General features: G+C 44.6%; 4 protein-coding genes across 6 annotated transcripts; 2 read left to right on the top strand and 2 right to left on the bottom strand.

Annotated features, from left to right (window-relative positions):
• The first annotated feature begins 178 nt into the window (after window positions 1-178).
• On the top strand, window positions 179-4,759 carry LOC127752660 (protein PLASTID TRANSCRIPTIONALLY ACTIVE 10). The gene is made up of 12 exons (XM_052278069.1): window positions 179-972; window positions 1,966-2,025; window positions 2,117-2,146; window positions 2,245-2,318; window positions 2,412-2,493; window positions 2,732-2,805; window positions 2,945-3,011; window positions 3,152-3,244; window positions 3,378-3,554; window positions 3,671-3,721; window positions 3,805-3,956; window positions 4,033-4,759. Exons 1-12 carry the CDS (start codon window positions 271-273, stop codon window positions 4,424-4,426), a joined length of 1,956 nt encoding a protein of 651 aa, XP_052134029.1. The 5' UTR covers window positions 179-270; the 3' UTR covers window positions 4,427-4,759.
• An 828-nt stretch (window positions 4,760-5,587) lies between these two features.
• On the top strand, window positions 5,588-8,406 carry LOC127752668 (uncharacterized). Its single transcript, XM_052278077.1, has 5 exons — window positions 5,588-6,099; window positions 6,836-6,992; window positions 7,440-7,490; window positions 7,661-7,753; window positions 8,062-8,406. Exons 1-5 carry the CDS (start codon window positions 5,963-5,965, stop codon window positions 8,137-8,139), a joined length of 516 nt encoding a protein of 171 aa, XP_052134037.1. The 5' UTR covers window positions 5,588-5,962; the 3' UTR covers window positions 8,140-8,406.
• Window positions 8,407-8,679: 273 nt separating this feature from the next.
• LOC127752651 (uncharacterized) lies at window positions 8,680-12,362 on the bottom strand. The gene is made up of 11 exons (XM_052278058.1): window positions 12,073-12,362; window positions 11,871-11,953; window positions 11,639-11,774; window positions 11,068-11,561; window positions 10,901-10,948; window positions 10,459-10,633; window positions 10,231-10,343; window positions 10,040-10,136; window positions 9,667-9,886; window positions 9,321-9,480; window positions 8,680-9,232 (listed from the first exon to the last, which is right to left on the bottom strand). Exons 1-11 carry the CDS (start codon window positions 12,293-12,295, stop codon window positions 8,819-8,821), a joined length of 2,163 nt encoding a protein of 720 aa, XP_052134018.1. The 5' UTR covers window positions 12,296-12,362; the 3' UTR covers window positions 8,680-8,818.
• Window positions 12,363-13,599: 1,237 nt separating this feature from the next.
• LOC127768243 (4-coumarate--CoA ligase-like 6) lies at window positions 13,600-17,400 on the bottom strand. 3 transcript variants are annotated; one of them, XR_008016567.1, is made up of 6 exons: window positions 16,103-17,400; window positions 15,452-15,641; window positions 14,715-14,860; window positions 14,509-14,576; window positions 14,281-14,439; window positions 13,600-14,075 (listed from the first exon to the last, which is right to left on the bottom strand). XR_008016567.1 is itself a non-coding variant. In XM_052293784.1 (6 exons), the coding sequence occupies exons 1-6, from the start codon at window positions 17,261-17,263 to the stop codon at window positions 13,953-13,955; spliced, it is 1,791 nt and encodes a 596-aa protein (XP_052149744.1). In that variant the 5' UTR covers window positions 17,264-17,393; the 3' UTR covers window positions 13,602-13,952. The 3 variants fall into 3 exon arrangements, 1 of the variants encoding a protein (XP_052149744.1); XR_008016568.1 differs by having other exon boundaries at window positions 14,281-14,400; XM_052293784.1 differs by having other exon boundaries at window positions 13,602-14,075; window positions 14,281-14,383; window positions 16,103-17,393.
• Window positions 17,401-17,756: the final 356 nt, after the last annotated feature.

The raw sequence follows: 17,756 nt of genomic DNA, 5'->3' as shown, positions 1-17,756 counted from the left end.
GCCGCCACCGCCGCCGCCGCCGCGGCATTGGTCTGCGTCACCGTGGTGAATTCGTTGTAAGGCCCAATCGGACGGAAATCCAAATTTTGGTGGGCCTAGTTGGGCCTCCGCCTTCTCATCTCATGGGCCATTATACTGTAGCAAAAGGACTGAATCTCTCACTGACATGTGGGGCCCACGACCTGCCTTATCCTCACCTGCTTCAGCTCACTTAAACCCCTCGACGTCGCCACCGCCGGCGACGCCGTCGTCCCCAAAACCCGAGCAAGAATGGCGGCCACTCCGGCCACCGCCACCTTCCCGCACCTCGGCCTCCGCCCCAAGCCCCTCCTCAGGCGCCGCCTCCGCCGCATCGCCGTCTCCGTCTCCCCCTCCGGCCCCGACGAGACCCCCGCGGATGACCCGCCGGTGATCCCCTCGATCCTCGTCAAGAACACCGAGCCCGAGGACGTCGCCCGCCGCCGGAGCTGGGTGGAGCACGGGTGGGCGCCGTGGGAGGAGATCATGACCCCCGAGGTCGCGTTCGCGCGGCACAGCCTCAACGAAGGGGAGGAGGTGCCGCTCCAGACGCCGGAGTCGCAGGAGGCGTTCCGGATGCTCACCCCGGCGTACCGGGAGAAGGTGGAGTCCGAGCCCGGGTACGAGGAGCGCCTCTTCGCCACGCGCGACACGCCCGAGCCCCTCGAGACCTCGTGGGCCGGCGAGCTCCCGCTCCGGCTCGTGCCGCCGCGGGACTGGCCGCCGCCGGGGTGGGAGGTGGACCCCGGCGAGCTGGAGTTCATCAGGGAGGCGCACAGGGAGTTCACGGAGAGGCTGGACATGGCGGCGGTGGCGGCCAAGGGGGTGACGCACGTGGACAAGGTGGAGAACGCGCCGGATGATCTGGGGCTGGATCGATACAAGATGTTCTTGAAGCAGTACAAGGAATGGGTGGAAGCCAATCGGGACAGGTTGGAGGAGGAGTCCTACAAGGTAAAGCCGTTAATTTTGTTCGATCATTTGTGTGATGGTTTGATTTAACTGGGAATTTGCGTTTGACTGTGCATTGTGTTAGTTAGATGTAGAAGTGTTCATGCTTTAGTGGTCTGTGCCTGTAATTAGATATCTGCAGACCAATTGCTTCAGTTCACATTGGTTATGGAACGTGTTGGCATGCTGCTAATTACTATGATAATTATCAGAGGTGATAAGTTCACAAAGGATGGAAGAAATACCTGTAGAGTGTAACAGTAGTCCAAAATCATTATTCTGGTAATAACTAGATAGTTGAAAATAAACCTTTTTAGTGATTACTGCAGTGGTTTATTGTGAATTTGTGATATCTTAATAAAAGTATTTTACATTTGTATGAACAGTCTACTATTATCAGAAAACCTAGACAACGGTATCCCGTTGGAACGGGATACCCTTATATGAGACTTACCTGATACCTAATACCTGTTGTGGTACCAGCTGCATGGTACCCTATACCTGTGATACCTGTTACTCGGTACCTGTGATACCTAGGACCTGATACCTGTGATACTCGTGCAAGAGAATAGTTAATATATCTATCCCATTGCAACGGGATCCCCTTTTGTAGCGGCCCTCTACTATTATTGTATTTTCTTATCACTTAAAAAAAAGTTCCTTTTCGACCAAAAAAAAAAAAAACTGTTATGGTGTTCAGAACCCCCCTCAGATGCCTGTTTCCTTGTACGTCATGAACACCTGTGTCCTAAACTCTTAGGTTCGATGTTGGCAAGTTGTTTTGTTATTCATTTGAGTGGCTCGGTATTGTCTGTTTTATGCTCTCTTCAGAGAGAGGCACGTCAGATAACCATGGGTTGATTTTATCTCCTGTAACTAAGCTTTGTTTGTTGGTTTAGACCTTTAGTTTAGGGGTTGAGTCTCACTTGTCATCTTTAAGAGTATTTGTAGTGTTCTTGGCAGTAATACCCCTCTTTGGCTATTTTTGTCGTGCAGTTTGATCAGGATTACTACCCTGGCAGACGGAAAAGAGGTGAGGACTACAAAGAGGACATGGTATGTTCATTACCTCTTGACAATTCACTGCCTGGTCAATTTTAATTTCTTGATATTATTAGTTCCTGATGTCTTGATTGCTTTTATGCAGCTTGAACTCCCGTTCTTCTATCCTGGACAGGTTTGCTAGAAGTTCTGATTGTACTCTCATTCTTCAGCAATTTGTTGACTGTTCTCGCCCTTAAATTCTGATTGTTTGGTTGAATGCATCTCATGCAGATCTGTCGTGGTCGAGTGATCAGTGTTCACCTCTACCAGGGAGCTTTTGTGGACATCGGTTGTGTTCATGATGGGTATGGTTTCTTGTTCTGATATACAATTGTGGACCTGGTATACTTATTTGTGAAAGAATTCTGCGTGCCATTTACATCTCATTATTTGTTTAGGTGGGTACCAATAAAAGGAAATGATTGGTATTGGATCCGTCATCACATCAGACCTGGCATGGAAGTCCATGTAGAGATTCTGGTTAGTGATCTCAAATTTCACTCTTACAGTGGTTAATGATATGATGGCAGCAATACAAAAGATTAAGGAAATATTTAAGAAGTTCGCATTGCTAAGTGAATATGCCAATTGTGTCTTTTCAATTTGCATTAACTGAAAATGAATTTATTTTTCATAGAAAAAGTTTTATTCCTTTGTTGCCTGAGTTGTGGAAATTTCTTTAATTAATTAATGGAGCTTGTATAACTGTATGATGTAGGCCAAACGAGATCCCTACCGCTTCCGTTTCCCACTCGAAATGCGCTTTGTATATCCTAACATTGATCATCTAATGTGAGTATCATCACTTGAAATGCGTGTGCCAATGATTTCTGACAATCTGGAGGTTTCAGTGCCCTGTGTCTTGTGCATTTCTTCAGTTTGTTTTTAGTTGACTAACTGTTTGTCATCTTATTTTTCTTTCTAACCGCAGATTCAATAGGTTCGACTATCCACCAATATTTCACCGCAAGGAAGATACTAACCCAGAGCAGTTGTGGGTGTGACCTCTGTCCTCCTGAATCCATAATTTTGTTGAACTTAATAATTTGTGCATTCTCACGTACTAGTTTTGCCTAATGAAATGCATACTCTTCAGTATTGTGCTGTGCATGCATCTGACTCGTATATGCACTGACAGCGTGAAGGTGGAAGACCACCTATTCCTAGGAAAAAACCTTTGAAAGATATGGAGAAAGAACCTTTGGTATCAGACCACCCCTTTGTTGAAACGGTATCTCTTGACCATGTCTCAAATGATAACATGCTTATCATGCCTCTCGCCACCTATATAAGCATCCTCTGGCAGCTTTCATGCCTTGTTTCCTTCTATTCCTGTATTAAATTGATCCTTTTTTTGTTTGCAGCTTTGGCTGTGGCATAATGCAGAGCAAATGATTTTAGACCATGAGGAGGAAAATCCAGATAAATTCAAGGATACGACATATGAGTCCACAGTTGATAGTTCCATTGTTCATGAAGAAAATAGAGTTCAACATACTGAAGGGTATTTCAAAGACACACTGCTGAAAAAGGAAGTTGTGGTACGCAGTCATACGTAGCTACTGATTACTAGCTTTCAATTATCGTAGGGTGTTTTTTTTTACAGTACAATGATCCCCCAATGACATTCTGGTTGTGTTCTGAACTCTTCTGTTAGAATATAGATATCAAGGAGCTTGATCTGGATGCCGCTCGTGCTGAGCGTCAGGTACCCTTTCCCTCATAGCGAGGACAATTCTTTATTGATCACTCACTATTTCCTTTCAACATACTGAAGTTTAATTTCTGCAGCTGATAAAAAAACTAAGAAAGGAAGCAGAGGAAAGAGGAGAGGAATACAAAGTAGGGAAGCTCCGACGAAACAAAGAAATGGATGAGTACGATCTAATGCAATGGCGCCGTTCTTTCGAAGAGCGGGAAGCTCTTATCAGAGACATATGCTGGTAATTGCAACTAATGTTACTACTGCTACAAATTTGATGCCACCGAATGTATATCCACTAACTCAAAAATTGGCAGCCGTAAAGCATTTGGGCTTCCTGTTGACGAACCTGGGCGATATGACGTGGATGAGACCGAAGTTTATGGCAAAGATTACTACGACCCGAGTAAGCCTATGTACCGCTACGACTACTGGGGAGAGCCCAAGAACACCGAGAAGACCAAGCTAGAGAGGGAGGTGGAGCTTCACAACCAGCAGGTTATCGGAGACGCGAAGAAATGGTGCGAGATGTCGTACGACGACTATGTCCGGCAGAAGGTGCGGATGGAAGCCGCTGAAGCCAGGGAGAGGCAGAGGAAGGCATCGGAGCCACAGGAGGAGGACGAGAAGTATGAGGATGAGATGGACCTTGACTTGAAGAAGATGATGGATCCCCAGGCGCCACACAATCGGTGTTTCATCACAAAATGACAGGTTAGAATGTTAGGCACACTATGATTTAGACATAGTAGCTCTTTTTTTGGGTGTTGTATGTGCAAATTTTGTAGGAGATGTAACACTGTTGATGATAGACCAGCAATATGCTTTGCCTGGCATAGGCCTGGATGAAGCCACAGTTGAAGCTAGACTGCTAGAGGCTATGCTGTTTGCTTGGTCACCTGTTCAAAGCTGTAATTTTGGCAATTTTATGTGTGATGGTTTTCTGAAGAATGCAAAATTCAGTTGGTATTGGAAAGTGAAAGAGGAGTTTAGCCAACAATTTCAAAGTCTAAGTCAGAGCAATCCAAATTGACTGACTTTAGCATGGAAAATCCACCGTGAACTCCACTTCACAGCTTAAAAAAAAAAGCTCTGCAAATCTGCAATTACAGGATGATTGCTTGGATTAATAGCAGGCTATGTGGATTAATGCAGAAAACATAAGTCAACCCTCTCCAACTGGGGAAAAAATGAAGCAACATAAAAGGGGAAAAAAAAGATCTGGCATTGTCTTCGTTGACCTGACTTTGGCGTTCTTCATCTGAACTCCTCGTTTATTGGCTAATCTATGGTTTGTGGACCTGATCAACACCAGACGGGTTAACTACGTCTACATTTGTTATGATTATTGCGCCATTAGGATATTAATTAATCTGGCAGTCTGTTTTATACGTGAAGCTTTGTGTAAGTTGCTCTTCGTTGCGTAACTGCAAAAGTTTGTGCCAAAAAAAAAATGGCCGCTCGTAAAATGTCCCTTACACGAATCGCCACCATGCAGGTCTTGTTAATCGCTTAATTACTCACATAGTTAAGAAAATTGCGTTCGAGAAAAAAACATAGTTAAGAAAATTATTGTATTTTAAACTGTCAGTAGAGTAAACTATGGGCTAGACAGCAACATTTTTCGACAATTCTGAAATCATAATAGATTTTTTTCGGTTGAATTTAAACTGTTTTTGCACACCCACCCACAGATTCACCATATTGGCGTGGCGGTAAATTCCGCCAATTTTATTTTTTGCGGCGCGAACCAAGCCCGGATCTACCGCCGCCGCAGCAGCACGGACAAAAAAATAAAAATAAATAAATAAATAAATAAAAGCGCGCCAATAATTCATCATCCATAATACAAGCAGCCGCAACTTGCTTCTTCCTCGGCATATTCTTCTCCATGCTCCCCCCTCCAAATTCCGATTCCTTCATGTCCACGAGGTACTCCGAAAGAGAGAGTAGTAGTTTTCTGCAAGCTAGAGAGAGCGAGGAGAGGGAGACAGTCCGGTAGGGAAGGCAACGGTTGCAGCAAAGAAATCTCGAATCCGGCGATCGATCGAGCGGAGCAAGATCGCCATTGGTGCAGAGGAGAGAGAAGGAGGAAGCATTTTAGGGAGGAGGTGAGGTGAGGTGAGGTGGGCTATAAATATAGTTGGGGAGGGGAGGGGAGGGAAGACCCGGGATTAGGCGAGGAGAGGGAAGGAAGGAGGGAGGGAAGGGACGCACCTTGGGGGGTGGGAAGGAGAAGGGAGAGCCATGGGCGACGACGGTGGTGGTGATGGCGGCGCCTCCTCCGCGGGATTCTCCTACTTCGCCGTCTTCCACAACTACCCCCTCGTCGCCGCCTTGCTGGGCTTCGCCGTCGCGCAGTCCATCAAGTTCTTCGTCACCCGGTTCGTACGCCCTCTGCCCCCTCCTCCTCGCGACCTCAATTCGAATCTCATGGGGGGATTCGGATGATGTTCGGTGGAACTCCGGTTTCCTCTCCCGGAGATCTGATCCGGCCGTCAGAACAATCGGTTTCGATTCTTTTTTTTCTTTTTGCTTGCTTAGAAGAATGGTGGAATTGAGAATGTTAGGATTCCGTATAGATTTATTATCGAATGATTTCGGGGAATTTGAGATGGGGGGCAAAGGAATTGCCGGTGATCTCTTCGGTTTAAGAACCGTTTAAAGGAGAATAGGTGCCATTTAGATTTGCTTAGATTTAATGTGCGTTTTATTCATGGCTAGACTACAATCGACAATTTGACATGTTATTGTGTGCATTTGAGAAATTGGAGTCCTTTCACAAGTGAGAAAATTATAGGTATGAATTTTCTCGCTTGACATTGTTTTGTTATCCGATTTCCACTTTGGATTAGCAAGTAGCTCGATGGTGATTGTTGTGCCATTTGAGCCAATTGCAGAGGATACAAAAGCATTGTTTATTCTTTGTATAAAAAAGTTTTCTTTGCGCACATTGTAAATCTTAACTATATCTTAATTCGGGTAGAAGGACATAGATTTTGTTCATTGACATCAGCCTGATGCAAGATGAGCAATGTATCTTGTGACTTAGTTCTCATTATGTCCTTTTATGTAGAAAATATTGCAACAAGTTTAATGTGTGTTTGTTCTGAAATTAAGGTATAAGGAGAACAGATGGGATCCTAAGCAGCTTATCGGTTCTGGTGGCATGCCATCGTCACATTCTGCCACAGTTACAGCACTAGCTGTAGCGATTGGCTTCCAAGATGGTTTTGGCTGTGCCCTATTTGCGACAGCAGCAATATTCGCAAGTGTGGTAGGTTATCCATCTCGTATCCTGTTTAATTAGTTCAATCGAGTTCCTTTGTTCTGACAAAGACAACGAGCATTGATGGTGTTGCTTGGACTCAATTTCTTGCCTCGACTTGGACACCATGATGTTGAGTGTAGGCATTGTGCAAGAGTTTTTGTTGATTTCCTGTTTGTTATTATTAAACATGTAGTCCCCATCGTTTCGCTTATTGACTGAAGGACATAGATTTTGTTCATATTTACAAACGAAAAAAAAAATTGTGAATAAAACTTTTATATACGTGTTCTTAGCAATCTAAAAGCAAAGGCTGAAAAATAAACTTCGATGAACAAACCCTAAAATCAACTTCAAATTTAAGGTTGAAAATTCAAATTTTGGCTGATAAGCATAAGCATAAGCGAAAAGATGAGGCTCGAGGGTTCATAATTTCTGTCGTGACTTGATTGGCAGGTTATGTACGATGCTTCTGGTATCAGATTACATGCTGGAAAGCAAGCAGAGGTATGCAGTTACTGTTTCTTTATGTGTTAATATCAATATGAACATGCTAATATCATCATGAGACACCTTTTAACACCATGTATTAGATTTGCCTCTATTGTAATGACACGAAGAAAGATATTTGTTTGTGCAGTTATACTGAACTGTATCTCATTTCTAACTATATTCAGGTGTTGAATCAAATAGTCTGCGAACTTCCTTCTGAACATCCCTTGTCTGAAACAAGACCATTGCGTGAACTCTTAGGCCATACTCCAACCCAGGTTTGCTCAAATGCCATTTTCGCTAATCATTTTATTATACTGCACCAATCGAAAGCGATGTCATATTGATTGTGCTGATTACGTGGATACCAACTGAACCACAAACTGGCTGTGCCAATGTCATCAGATCCCCTTTTACCTAGCACCCCATGCTTATCAGTTATCGTCACATCATGCAGCTTCGTCAGCAGTGCTACCATCTTCTTGTTTCTTTCAGTCATGGCCAACTATTTTGTATGCTATCTCAAAAAAAAAAAAAATCTATTTTGTATGCTGCTAACTTCTTTGGGTGTTAAAACTTGTTCCAGGTTGTTGCTGGAGCTTTGCTTGGGTCTATGCTAGCAACAGCAGGGCAAATGTTCCTTGTAGTATCAGGTTCTGTATGATGCTGTGTTTGAAGGTGGATGGGAATTGCTAGCATTTGAAGGGGACTTGAGAAGAAGAAGAAGAGGCTTCTCCAGTGTCCTGTCACTTAGGTATTGGTAAGATTTGTGACAATGAGATGTTGTGGTGCTGTTGAAGTTTTGACGGCACGTGATACATGTATGTTCAGGTGATGTACTTCTCAGGATTGTTGTACAGTATTTGTTCGATAACTTCATTATTCTGGTGAAATCTAAAATGTGAGTATGTCAGTGATGGTTGTTGATCTACCATTTTGTTATATTTGGTAAGTTCATTGCATTGTACTTAGTGATATTCAGTTCTTTGATTTGATATTAATGCTATCTATTCAATAAAACAATAATTCGTTACCATATTATGATTCTGAAACTTACCATTCGAAAAACAGAAATGCTGTTATCATAAACAAGAAATCACACAATCAAATTATTTACCACATTTTTTAACGAAGAGAAAATCACTCACGTTGACATAACATCTCTGAGTTAAGATCATATGCATTTCAAGGTAATCAGCGTACGTAAGAACTACACAAACAAAAATTATTGGTCATGGACAGGGCATTTTGTCATAGCAAGCAACACTGAACTGCATGGCAGTTCAGATCGAGCAGCTGAGATCCCTAACTACACTTAGCTCCTGTCACTGAAATGATAACAATTACTGGATGCGGCTAGTTAGACATAGAACTTCAGAAAAGACTCTCCTAACTTCTGAATCTGCATCTGTCACCCTGTCAGATTCTGTTCTCCATGCTATATGCTCGTCAGGCCGAACCAAAATTACACTTTTACTAGTTATCTGGCACATCTCCCACCAAGAATTAACAGGAGCTCTAGGTACTTCTTCGACATCAACATAGTTTGTCCATGGTGCCAACTCCGATCTGCTCCCTTTCACTTTAGCATCAACTGAACCTTGTGGCCATATAACACAAATTTTGGTTGGTAACTTGAGTTCATCTGCTATCTTCAGCATAGCACGAGCAAGCTCATATGACACTTTCAATGGGGCAATGATGAGAGCAAACTCAGGCTTGTCCCCATTTACTAGATCCAGAGTTGAGAACACACCCTGAAAGAGCCCATTGGAGTACACAATTTACACATGTAGAATATTAGCTAAAAATGTGTACATCAAATAGGTGGTGAATTGAGCAAACCTCGTTTGAAGTGGACAATGCTCTCATTAGCATATGTGGAAGCCGTGAGCCAGCCTTAGCAGAGGGGATGTACTCTCTTGACCTCTTAGAATGCTTCTGCTTTTCTGCTTCATAAGTGGTTTCAGCACAATCTTCAGCAACAAGCGCTCCTAATTCGTAACTGGAAGTGCAGAAGTTAGTTAACATAAGAAACCAGACATAGTAAATGTTATTGAAAATGCAGCACTAATTCTAGAAGTGTGTGATCTACTTTATCATTTGTGCTGTCCGTATGTCCCATCAACAAAATTTGTGAAAGTAAAAATATCAAAATTCTTGACAAATCATTCACTGTAATGAAGCTTACTGGAAGCCAAGATCCTCTGCTGGGAACTGCAGCTGTAGACTTTTGCCTTCATCAAGAATGCTTCTCAATCTTGCTAATCTCAAGGATCCAAGGGGATTTTTCTCATTCAAAATATAGTCTGAAACCTGTGCCCGACCAATGGAAAATAATCCTTCCAAAACCGATTTCTGCAGATTTCTTGGAATGACTGATCCTAGGCTGCTGTTAATTACTTGGTGCACTGGCAAATACATGCAAAGGGTACATAAAATGAGATGATAACACATTACTTAGCATTCAACTATCACCTAAAAACAGTTGTACACACTGCCAATATTTTACTTGAAAATAACAAAAATGTGCATAGCCCTCTTGCACAGGCAGGACATTTCACCTGAATTTGCAACTGTTGGGTCAAGACCAAGGGCTGCAGGAATAGACATTGCTGCTTTGAAATTTTCCACACTAAGTTCTGTATTGAAAATGGCAACCTGCAATTAGCAATCATGCATATCATTATTCATGAATTTTGCGACAGATTAAAATTGGATTGTAGAAAGCCTGTGAGTGTGAGGAGAGTCTAACAGGTCGGCGCTCTGATTCATAAGTCTGTAATATTGATGGTGAAGCAACACCATTCTGCAGTAAGCACAATTTCCAAGCCAAATTGTGTGCATCCTGGACACCAGTGTTCATTCCTGCAAATAGAGATCCCGACGTGCACAGTTTTAGACACTTCAGATACATAAGTGCATAATTAAGCAACTTCACATGGTGATCTTTCAGTACCAAAACTGAAAGTTATACACTAACCAAAACCGCCAGCAGGAGGAAAACGATGAGCAGCATCACCAACAAGGATTATACGATTGTCGCAACCAATGTATTTCTCTGCAACTTCAGCATGCATTACCCATGGTTTTATGTCTAAAACCTGAACATCTGATGGCTCCCATCCAACCAATTTGACTATAATTTCCTCGCATATCTAGAATCACAAAATAAGAAGCATATAAAAAGATTATGCATGGATGCAAGCATATCATGTTTAGCCTGAAGAATGGCTATGCACCACATGTTCAATTCTGAGGATAGCAATAGCAAGAAGATACTAAAGTTGATTTAAGAATACTTATAAATATATATTTCAGAAGAAAAAAAAAAGCTTATATACAATTTGATACAAGTTGTACATGTGAATGAGGCAAGAAATGCTGATGAATTGAAAAAGAGAAAAATATCCAACTGGAACCACCTTTGTGCTGAAATCTTCAAACATCTGCTGGGGAGGATAAAATGGAATCTGAAAATATATAGTAGATAAAGTGAATACAAATAAAGCACAAGATAAGTTCACATCAACCATCTAGCATACAACATCATAAAAGCCACAATAAGCACGAGTCTGTTAATGTGGAATACCTGCAATACAAATTCTCCATGTTCCAGGTCATGTGCAACCAGCACACCGATTGCACCAGGATTGAAAATAAAGAATAGCATCCCTGGCCTCTCACGAGATAGATACTTGCCGAGATCTTTGCTCCGAAAATGCACACTGACCAGTTTCTGCAGGTCTCTCTGACCTTTCATATGTATGCCAGCCAATTCACGCACTGTGCTTCTGGCACCATCTGCCCCTAGAAGAAGCCCACAATGAATCTTCCTTTCCTGCATCCTCCCCGCTTCGTTAAACGATGCTCCAATCAAAATGCCTTTGTCTGTCAGTTGAACAGAACTACACTCATGACCCATCAAAATCTTATTTTCCAACACCAAATCTTGAGTCGAGCTACCAATATCACCAGGCAAGCATGTCTGAAAGCCAATGCCATCCAGCTTCTTGAGTAACAAATCAACTAACTTGTGCTGTGAGAAGTGTGCAACAGATATAGGACTAATGATCTTGTCAAAATCTGCAACAAAACAATCATCAGATCTATGTGAAATTGCACAAAGCTGCAGGATACCATGACAGAAGAACTAAACCTGCCTTCCTGCTTCATGTGATCAACTGAACCAAGAATGGAGCCAGAGAGTGAAGTGCAATACACAAATTTCCTCCACAAATCCACTGGTGGCTGAGACCTCTCAATGTCCCCAGCCAACCCGTCCAATTTCCGGAAGATCTGTTCATATCATCCCTCCAACCAAACCACACTGACTAACAGAACACGAAACAAATACATCTGAAATGGAAATGTTGGCGAACGCGGTCAACACACCTCCATGGTGCGGTTGTTGATGAAATGCGCTCGCGGATGCCGAGTGAACTCCACATTCTTCTCTAGAACCGCGCACTTGATCCCTGCGAGATTTCAGACAGAGAGGAGAGCAGCGCGTCAACGGGATGCAGCTCTTGCCACAGAAGCAAAATCTCCTTCAGCTGAGCGCGACTGGAACCGGGAGGCGCGAAGTGGGGGTTACCGAATTTGGTGAGGAGGAAGGAGAGGACGAGCCCGACCGGGCCGGCTCCGACGATGACCACGGGCAGATGCGGCGTCACGTCGTCTCCCGTGCCGCCGCCGGCGAGGGATGAGAAGAGCGGGCGCTGGAGGAGGAGGAGGCGGCGGCGGCTGCTGCCCCAGTAGGCCGCGGCTCCGTTCACGGAGAAGAGGCGCCCGCCTCCGGCGCCGGCGATCGACGGCATCGCGGTCGGCGGCCGCGGCGGCGCCCACTGCAAATTCGCGAGGACCAAAACCGAGAGCGGTTTTATGGGTTTAGAATGTGGACACGATTCACGAGCCACGTGGACACACGACGGGGCAGTTCGTCGCGGAGGAAGTCGAGAGGCGGCGGCTGACGGAAAATACGTCTTCTCCACTATAAGACGTATTATTATCACGGGAGCTATGGGGGAAAAGGTTCTTCTATTGAAAAAAAAACAACTTCTTTTATTTTGAATAAAAAAGCATTCCTATTTGTCTATTTGAAGATAATATATTATAATTTATTAAAAAATGGATGAATAATATTTTTGTTAAATTGTAATGTCATATATGTCTTCAAATAGGTAGATATTAATGATATTTTTTAAAATTAAAAAAAGCTGTAATGGCATATATCCAATAAAAGAAAAGGAATGGAGATGTAAATGGTTTATCTATGAATTTTGTTGCGTGCCGTCATTTCATCTTCTACCTCGAGAAAAATAGCCATCCAAGGGCACGCGGTAGTAATGGTTCCGACTTTCAATTCAATCTATTTAGAGTTTTAAGGGCATGTTTAGATCCCATCCTAAACACCGTGTCACATCGAATGTTTAACCACATGTATGAAGTATTAAATATAGGTTAAAAAATAACTAATTGTATAGATTGCGGCTACTTTGCGAGACGAATCTTTTAAGCCTAATTGCTCCATAATTTGACAATGTGATGCTGTCGACGGGGGATACCTGTAGACCGGATATAGAGGGTATTGGGGTACGCTGGTACGAGGATCTACGAAGTACGACATCAGGGAAACAGGAGACAAAGATTATACTGGTTCAGGCCCCTTGATAGGTAATAATCCTAATCCAGTTGGTATGGGATTATATGGTGAGAACCACAAATTACAAAGGGAATAACAGAACACGATGATACCGACGAGATCGTAGTCGAGTTGGTTCGACTAGATCACCCGGCGACTTGGCTCCTGTAGACCCGGCTTCGTAAGCTGTGGTAGGTGTGTTAGCAGTAAGATTCGATGCCTTAGGTCCTCCCGGGGGGTCCCTTTTATATCGCAGGTCAGGTGGTTTCCAAGTATGACTCGGAGACACGGACCCTGCATGATACAGTGACGACCCAGTCCTATACGGGTAGGAATCTTTCCATCGGTGAACTTCGTGATGAATTTCCTTAGCGTATACAGAGAACATCCGTATACACGCAGATATACCATATTGCAGTATAGCGTATATCCAAGGGTAGAGAGTATGCTTTATCCGTAACCCTGACAAATGCTACATAAAATATGTGCTGCTGATGGATTAATTAGGCTTAATAAATTCGTCTCGCAGTTTATTGACGGATACTGTAATTAGTTTTTTATTAGTGCCCGAACACCACATGCGAAACTCTATATAATAACCGATGTGACACGCCAAAACTTTACACCCCTAGATCTAAACACCCTCTAACTAACACGAAAACATGGTGGATATCTAACTATATGTATGACAAATTGATCAGCTAAGAACAGCTGAATCAATGTGAAAATCATAGGAAGAATGGTATATATCTCCAGTCTAAATACAACATGCTCCTATTAGATATAATCATATACGCCTCTTCTGCTAGAATATAACAGTATTTTTTTTGTTGTCAAAGTCTGGAGGTGGAGGCCATGGCCTGCAGTACAAGCTCTCGTCTCAGGATCTTCCCTGCAGGAGATTTCGGTATTGCATTGACAAAAGCCACACGGCGCACTTTCTTGTAGGGCGCAACCTGCAGTCAATTGATGAACATTTTGGCCTGAATTTGTGTTTGAATTTGAGAAATGCTGAAATAGACTTAATAGGCAAACGGACCATTGCACTACAAGGTAATTAAATCCAAAAGCGAAGAATTTGCTTGTAGAAAAATAGAGCTGACTATATAACAGACACATTTTAAGCCAGCATCAACATCAATGTGGTAATGTAAAACTTACATGTTTAGCGACGCAGTTCATGACTTGTTGCTCGGTAAGGTATGCACCCGGTTGCCTCACTACAAAAGCCATTGGCAGTTGCCCAGCTTCTTCATCAGGATATCTGCATCGTGCATACATCTTACATGTTCCATGACGAAGGAAACACCGTTTTTTAATCTACAGTTCATACAGAATAACTGAAGGTATACTCTCGAAAGAAAGAAGAGAGCAACAGAAGATGCTTACGGGACAACAGCAGCATCAGCGATTTCAGGACGAGACTGTAGAATGTGCTCCAGCTCAGCTGGTGGTACCTGAAGATCACAGGTGTAAAAATCAGCAATTAGAAGCATCACGCAAAAATGGCAAACAAAAACTATTTCAGATAATTCTCCAACGATAGTGTTGTTACTGTGGTTTCTGAATCAGCCGTGCAACCATGAAGTCAGTACCTGATATCCCTTGTATTTTATCAGCTCCTTCAATCGATCAACAACGTAGAGATAACCATCTTCGTTGAAGTAGCAGAGGTCACCAGTTTTCAACCAGCCGTCTGGAGTGATCGTTGCTGCAGTTGCTTCAGGATCACCCACATAGCCTGAAAAAAAGATCCCCATATATGACAGTGTCAAGCAAAGCCCCTAGATTAACCAAATAAAAAACATACCGAGTAATTCACTATTTCTTCTAGCGAAATACGGATACGAGAAGAAAGTATAGGACATGCTACCAAGATGGACCTCACTCAAGCAGATCAAATCGTCAATGTGGAACACAGCTACGACGGTTCATGAATGGGGAGCGGCGCTGGCCACTAGTAAAGGGCTACCAAAAAGAGGCCGTATTCCCATTCTATTAACGGCATGTGAAACTTGAAAAAAAAGAAACCGGAAAGTGTTTTAACACAAAGAACTTTTAACGATAATCCTAGTGGCAAAAATTAAGGAGGAGACCAAAACCTGAGGTCCAGTATAAGCAAAACGATTCTTGCAGCTTATCCTATAGTTTTTTTTTCTTTATGGTACAATTCTTGGTACTTATACAACTCATTTTACTCTTGCTATATATTTAATGAATTTGAAACTCTCTAAGTATCGATTCATTTAAAAAAATCACTAACTCTCAATTTCAAACATAATAAACCAAGAAAACATGTAAAGCAAAACGTGCATTCAGCCCAGTGACTTGCCTTTCATGACGACTGGGCCTCGGATCCAGAGCTCGCCGCGCCGCCCCGGCCCCAGCGCCTCGCCGGTGGCCGTGTCGACGATCTTCGCCTGCACGCGCGGCGCAAGCCTCCCCACCGATCCGTACGCCGCCGACTCCTCCGGCCCAGCCATGGTGGCCACCGGCCCGGTCGACTCCGTCAAACCGTAACTCTGTAGCCGTAAAATTACGTAGTTAAGCAACAAATTAATTAATTAATAATGAGTGAATTTTCCAAAACCACATATATAATTGGCCAAATTGCATAAATTCACAAGGATTTTGACATGTGACACATAACTCAAGGTATTATGATCCTAAAATTTCACAACGCCATATTGCTGATCATTTTGATATTAATCTAATATATTTTTGAGTTCTAAAATCACATCTCAAAATTATAAGAATTTTATTCATCATATAAATATTACATCTATTTTATAAAATTTTGATACGAGAGTAGGGTAAAACATTTAACGGTGTGGTTTTGAGAAACTTTAGTACCATAATACCCGGCATTATATGCCACGTGTCAAAATTTTTGTGATTTTGTGCAACTTAGATCATAATAGTTGGGGTTTTATAAAATTTACTCTTATAGTTAATTAATTAATAATTCGAGGATTATGTTAACCTGGACGATCTGCACGCTGGGGAAGACGGTGGCGAAGCGCTGGGAGACCTCGCGGCCCAGCGGGGCGCCGCCGACGACGATGGCGACCAGCGACGAGAGGTCACGGCGGCGCGCCTCGTCGGACTTGGTCAGCGCCACCACCACCGGCGGCGCGGCGGACAGCTTCGTCACGCGGTACCGCTCCACCGCGCGCGCCGCGGCGGCGAGGTCGAACCGGCGCATCACCACGGCCGTCTCCCCCGACGAGATGGTGCGCGTCAGCAGCCCGAACCCCATCACGTGGAACAGCGGCAAGGGGAACAGCGTCACGGCGGCCGGCGGCGACGGCGGCGGCGGCTTGCCCTTGCCCGCGTCGGTGGCGGCCTCCCTCGCCACCGTCTCACGTATCGCGTTGTACGCGCTGATCTGCGCGATGAGGTTGCGGTGCGTGATCGCCACCGCCTTGACCCGCCCGGTGGTGCCCGACGAGTACAGCAACGCCGCGGTGCTCGACTGCTTCATCGCCACCGCCGGAGGCGCCGCCCATCCGCCGGCGGCGGAGGCGGAGGCTAGCCTGTCGAACACCTCCGACCCGATGACGACGCGGCTCACATGGCGTGGCAACCTCGCGGCCACCTCGGGGGCCACGAACGCGACGGCCGGCCTGGATAGCCTGACCTGATGCGCGTACTCGTCGGCGGTGGAGGCCGGGTTGGCGGGCGACACGACGACGCCGATGGACATGAGCGCGAAGTAGAGCACGGCGACGTCGAGGCAGGACGGGCTCACGACGAGCGCGACGTCCCCGGGACGCAGCCCGAGGGAGCACCAGAGGCCGCCGGCGAGGGAGCGGACCCGCGCGACGAAGGCCGGGTAGGAGACAGCAATGCCCGTGGCGGCGTCGACGAGCGCGGGGCCCCGGCCGGCGACGACGAGCGGCGGCGCCGAGGACAGCAGCGAGAACGCGTACGCGGCGACCGTCAGCGGGAGCTCCTCCGGCGGGAGAGGTCCCACGGAGCGGAGGCTGTGGAACGTCCGCGTGGCGGCGCAGAAGCCGCTGCGACTGCGACGGTCGACGCCGCCACCGCCGGCGGCGGAGGACGCGTACGCGTACGGCGGCCGCCACCGCTGCTCGGCCATCGGGATGTGAGCGCGCTGCGGCGGAGGCGAGCGTTTGGACATGTGGCCGTGGCGGGGGTCGGACACTCCGGAGATAAAGCCGCGGTGTGCGGCGCCCCTGCAGACTCCGGCGACGGCGATGGCGAGAGCGAGCGAGTGGGAGAGTGAGAGCGTTTGGACTCTGCAGCCTATTTGGATCGTAGTAATGGAAAAAAAATATAGGAGTAGAAAAAATACAGATTCTAGCGTAAATACAAGTCTAAAATGAAGGATTATAAAACGCACAAATACAAAATGGAGGATTATAAATCGCAGAAAAACCAGACCATTTTATTGGATCATGAAAAAAGAAATTTCTAAAAGGTTAAAGCTCTTGCTAAGTTTTGTTTCAAAATCTCTATAGAATCGTCTATTTCAAAGGAACTTTAAAAGATATGATATAACTCAATCCTTTGTTTAAATATTTTTATAGGAGATTTTTTATAGGATTAAAATACTCTACAATTTTTATGTCTTTCCTACAAATTACAAATTAAAGGGAGCCTTTCATTTGAGG

Source organism: Oryza glaberrima, chromosome 1, assembly GCF_000147395.1.
Source record: "Oryza glaberrima chromosome 1, OglaRS2, whole genome shotgun sequence".
Classification (NCBI taxonomy): domain Eukaryota; kingdom Viridiplantae; phylum Streptophyta; class Magnoliopsida; order Poales; family Poaceae; genus Oryza; species Oryza glaberrima.
This window is presented reverse-complemented; position numbering and strand designations above follow the sequence as displayed.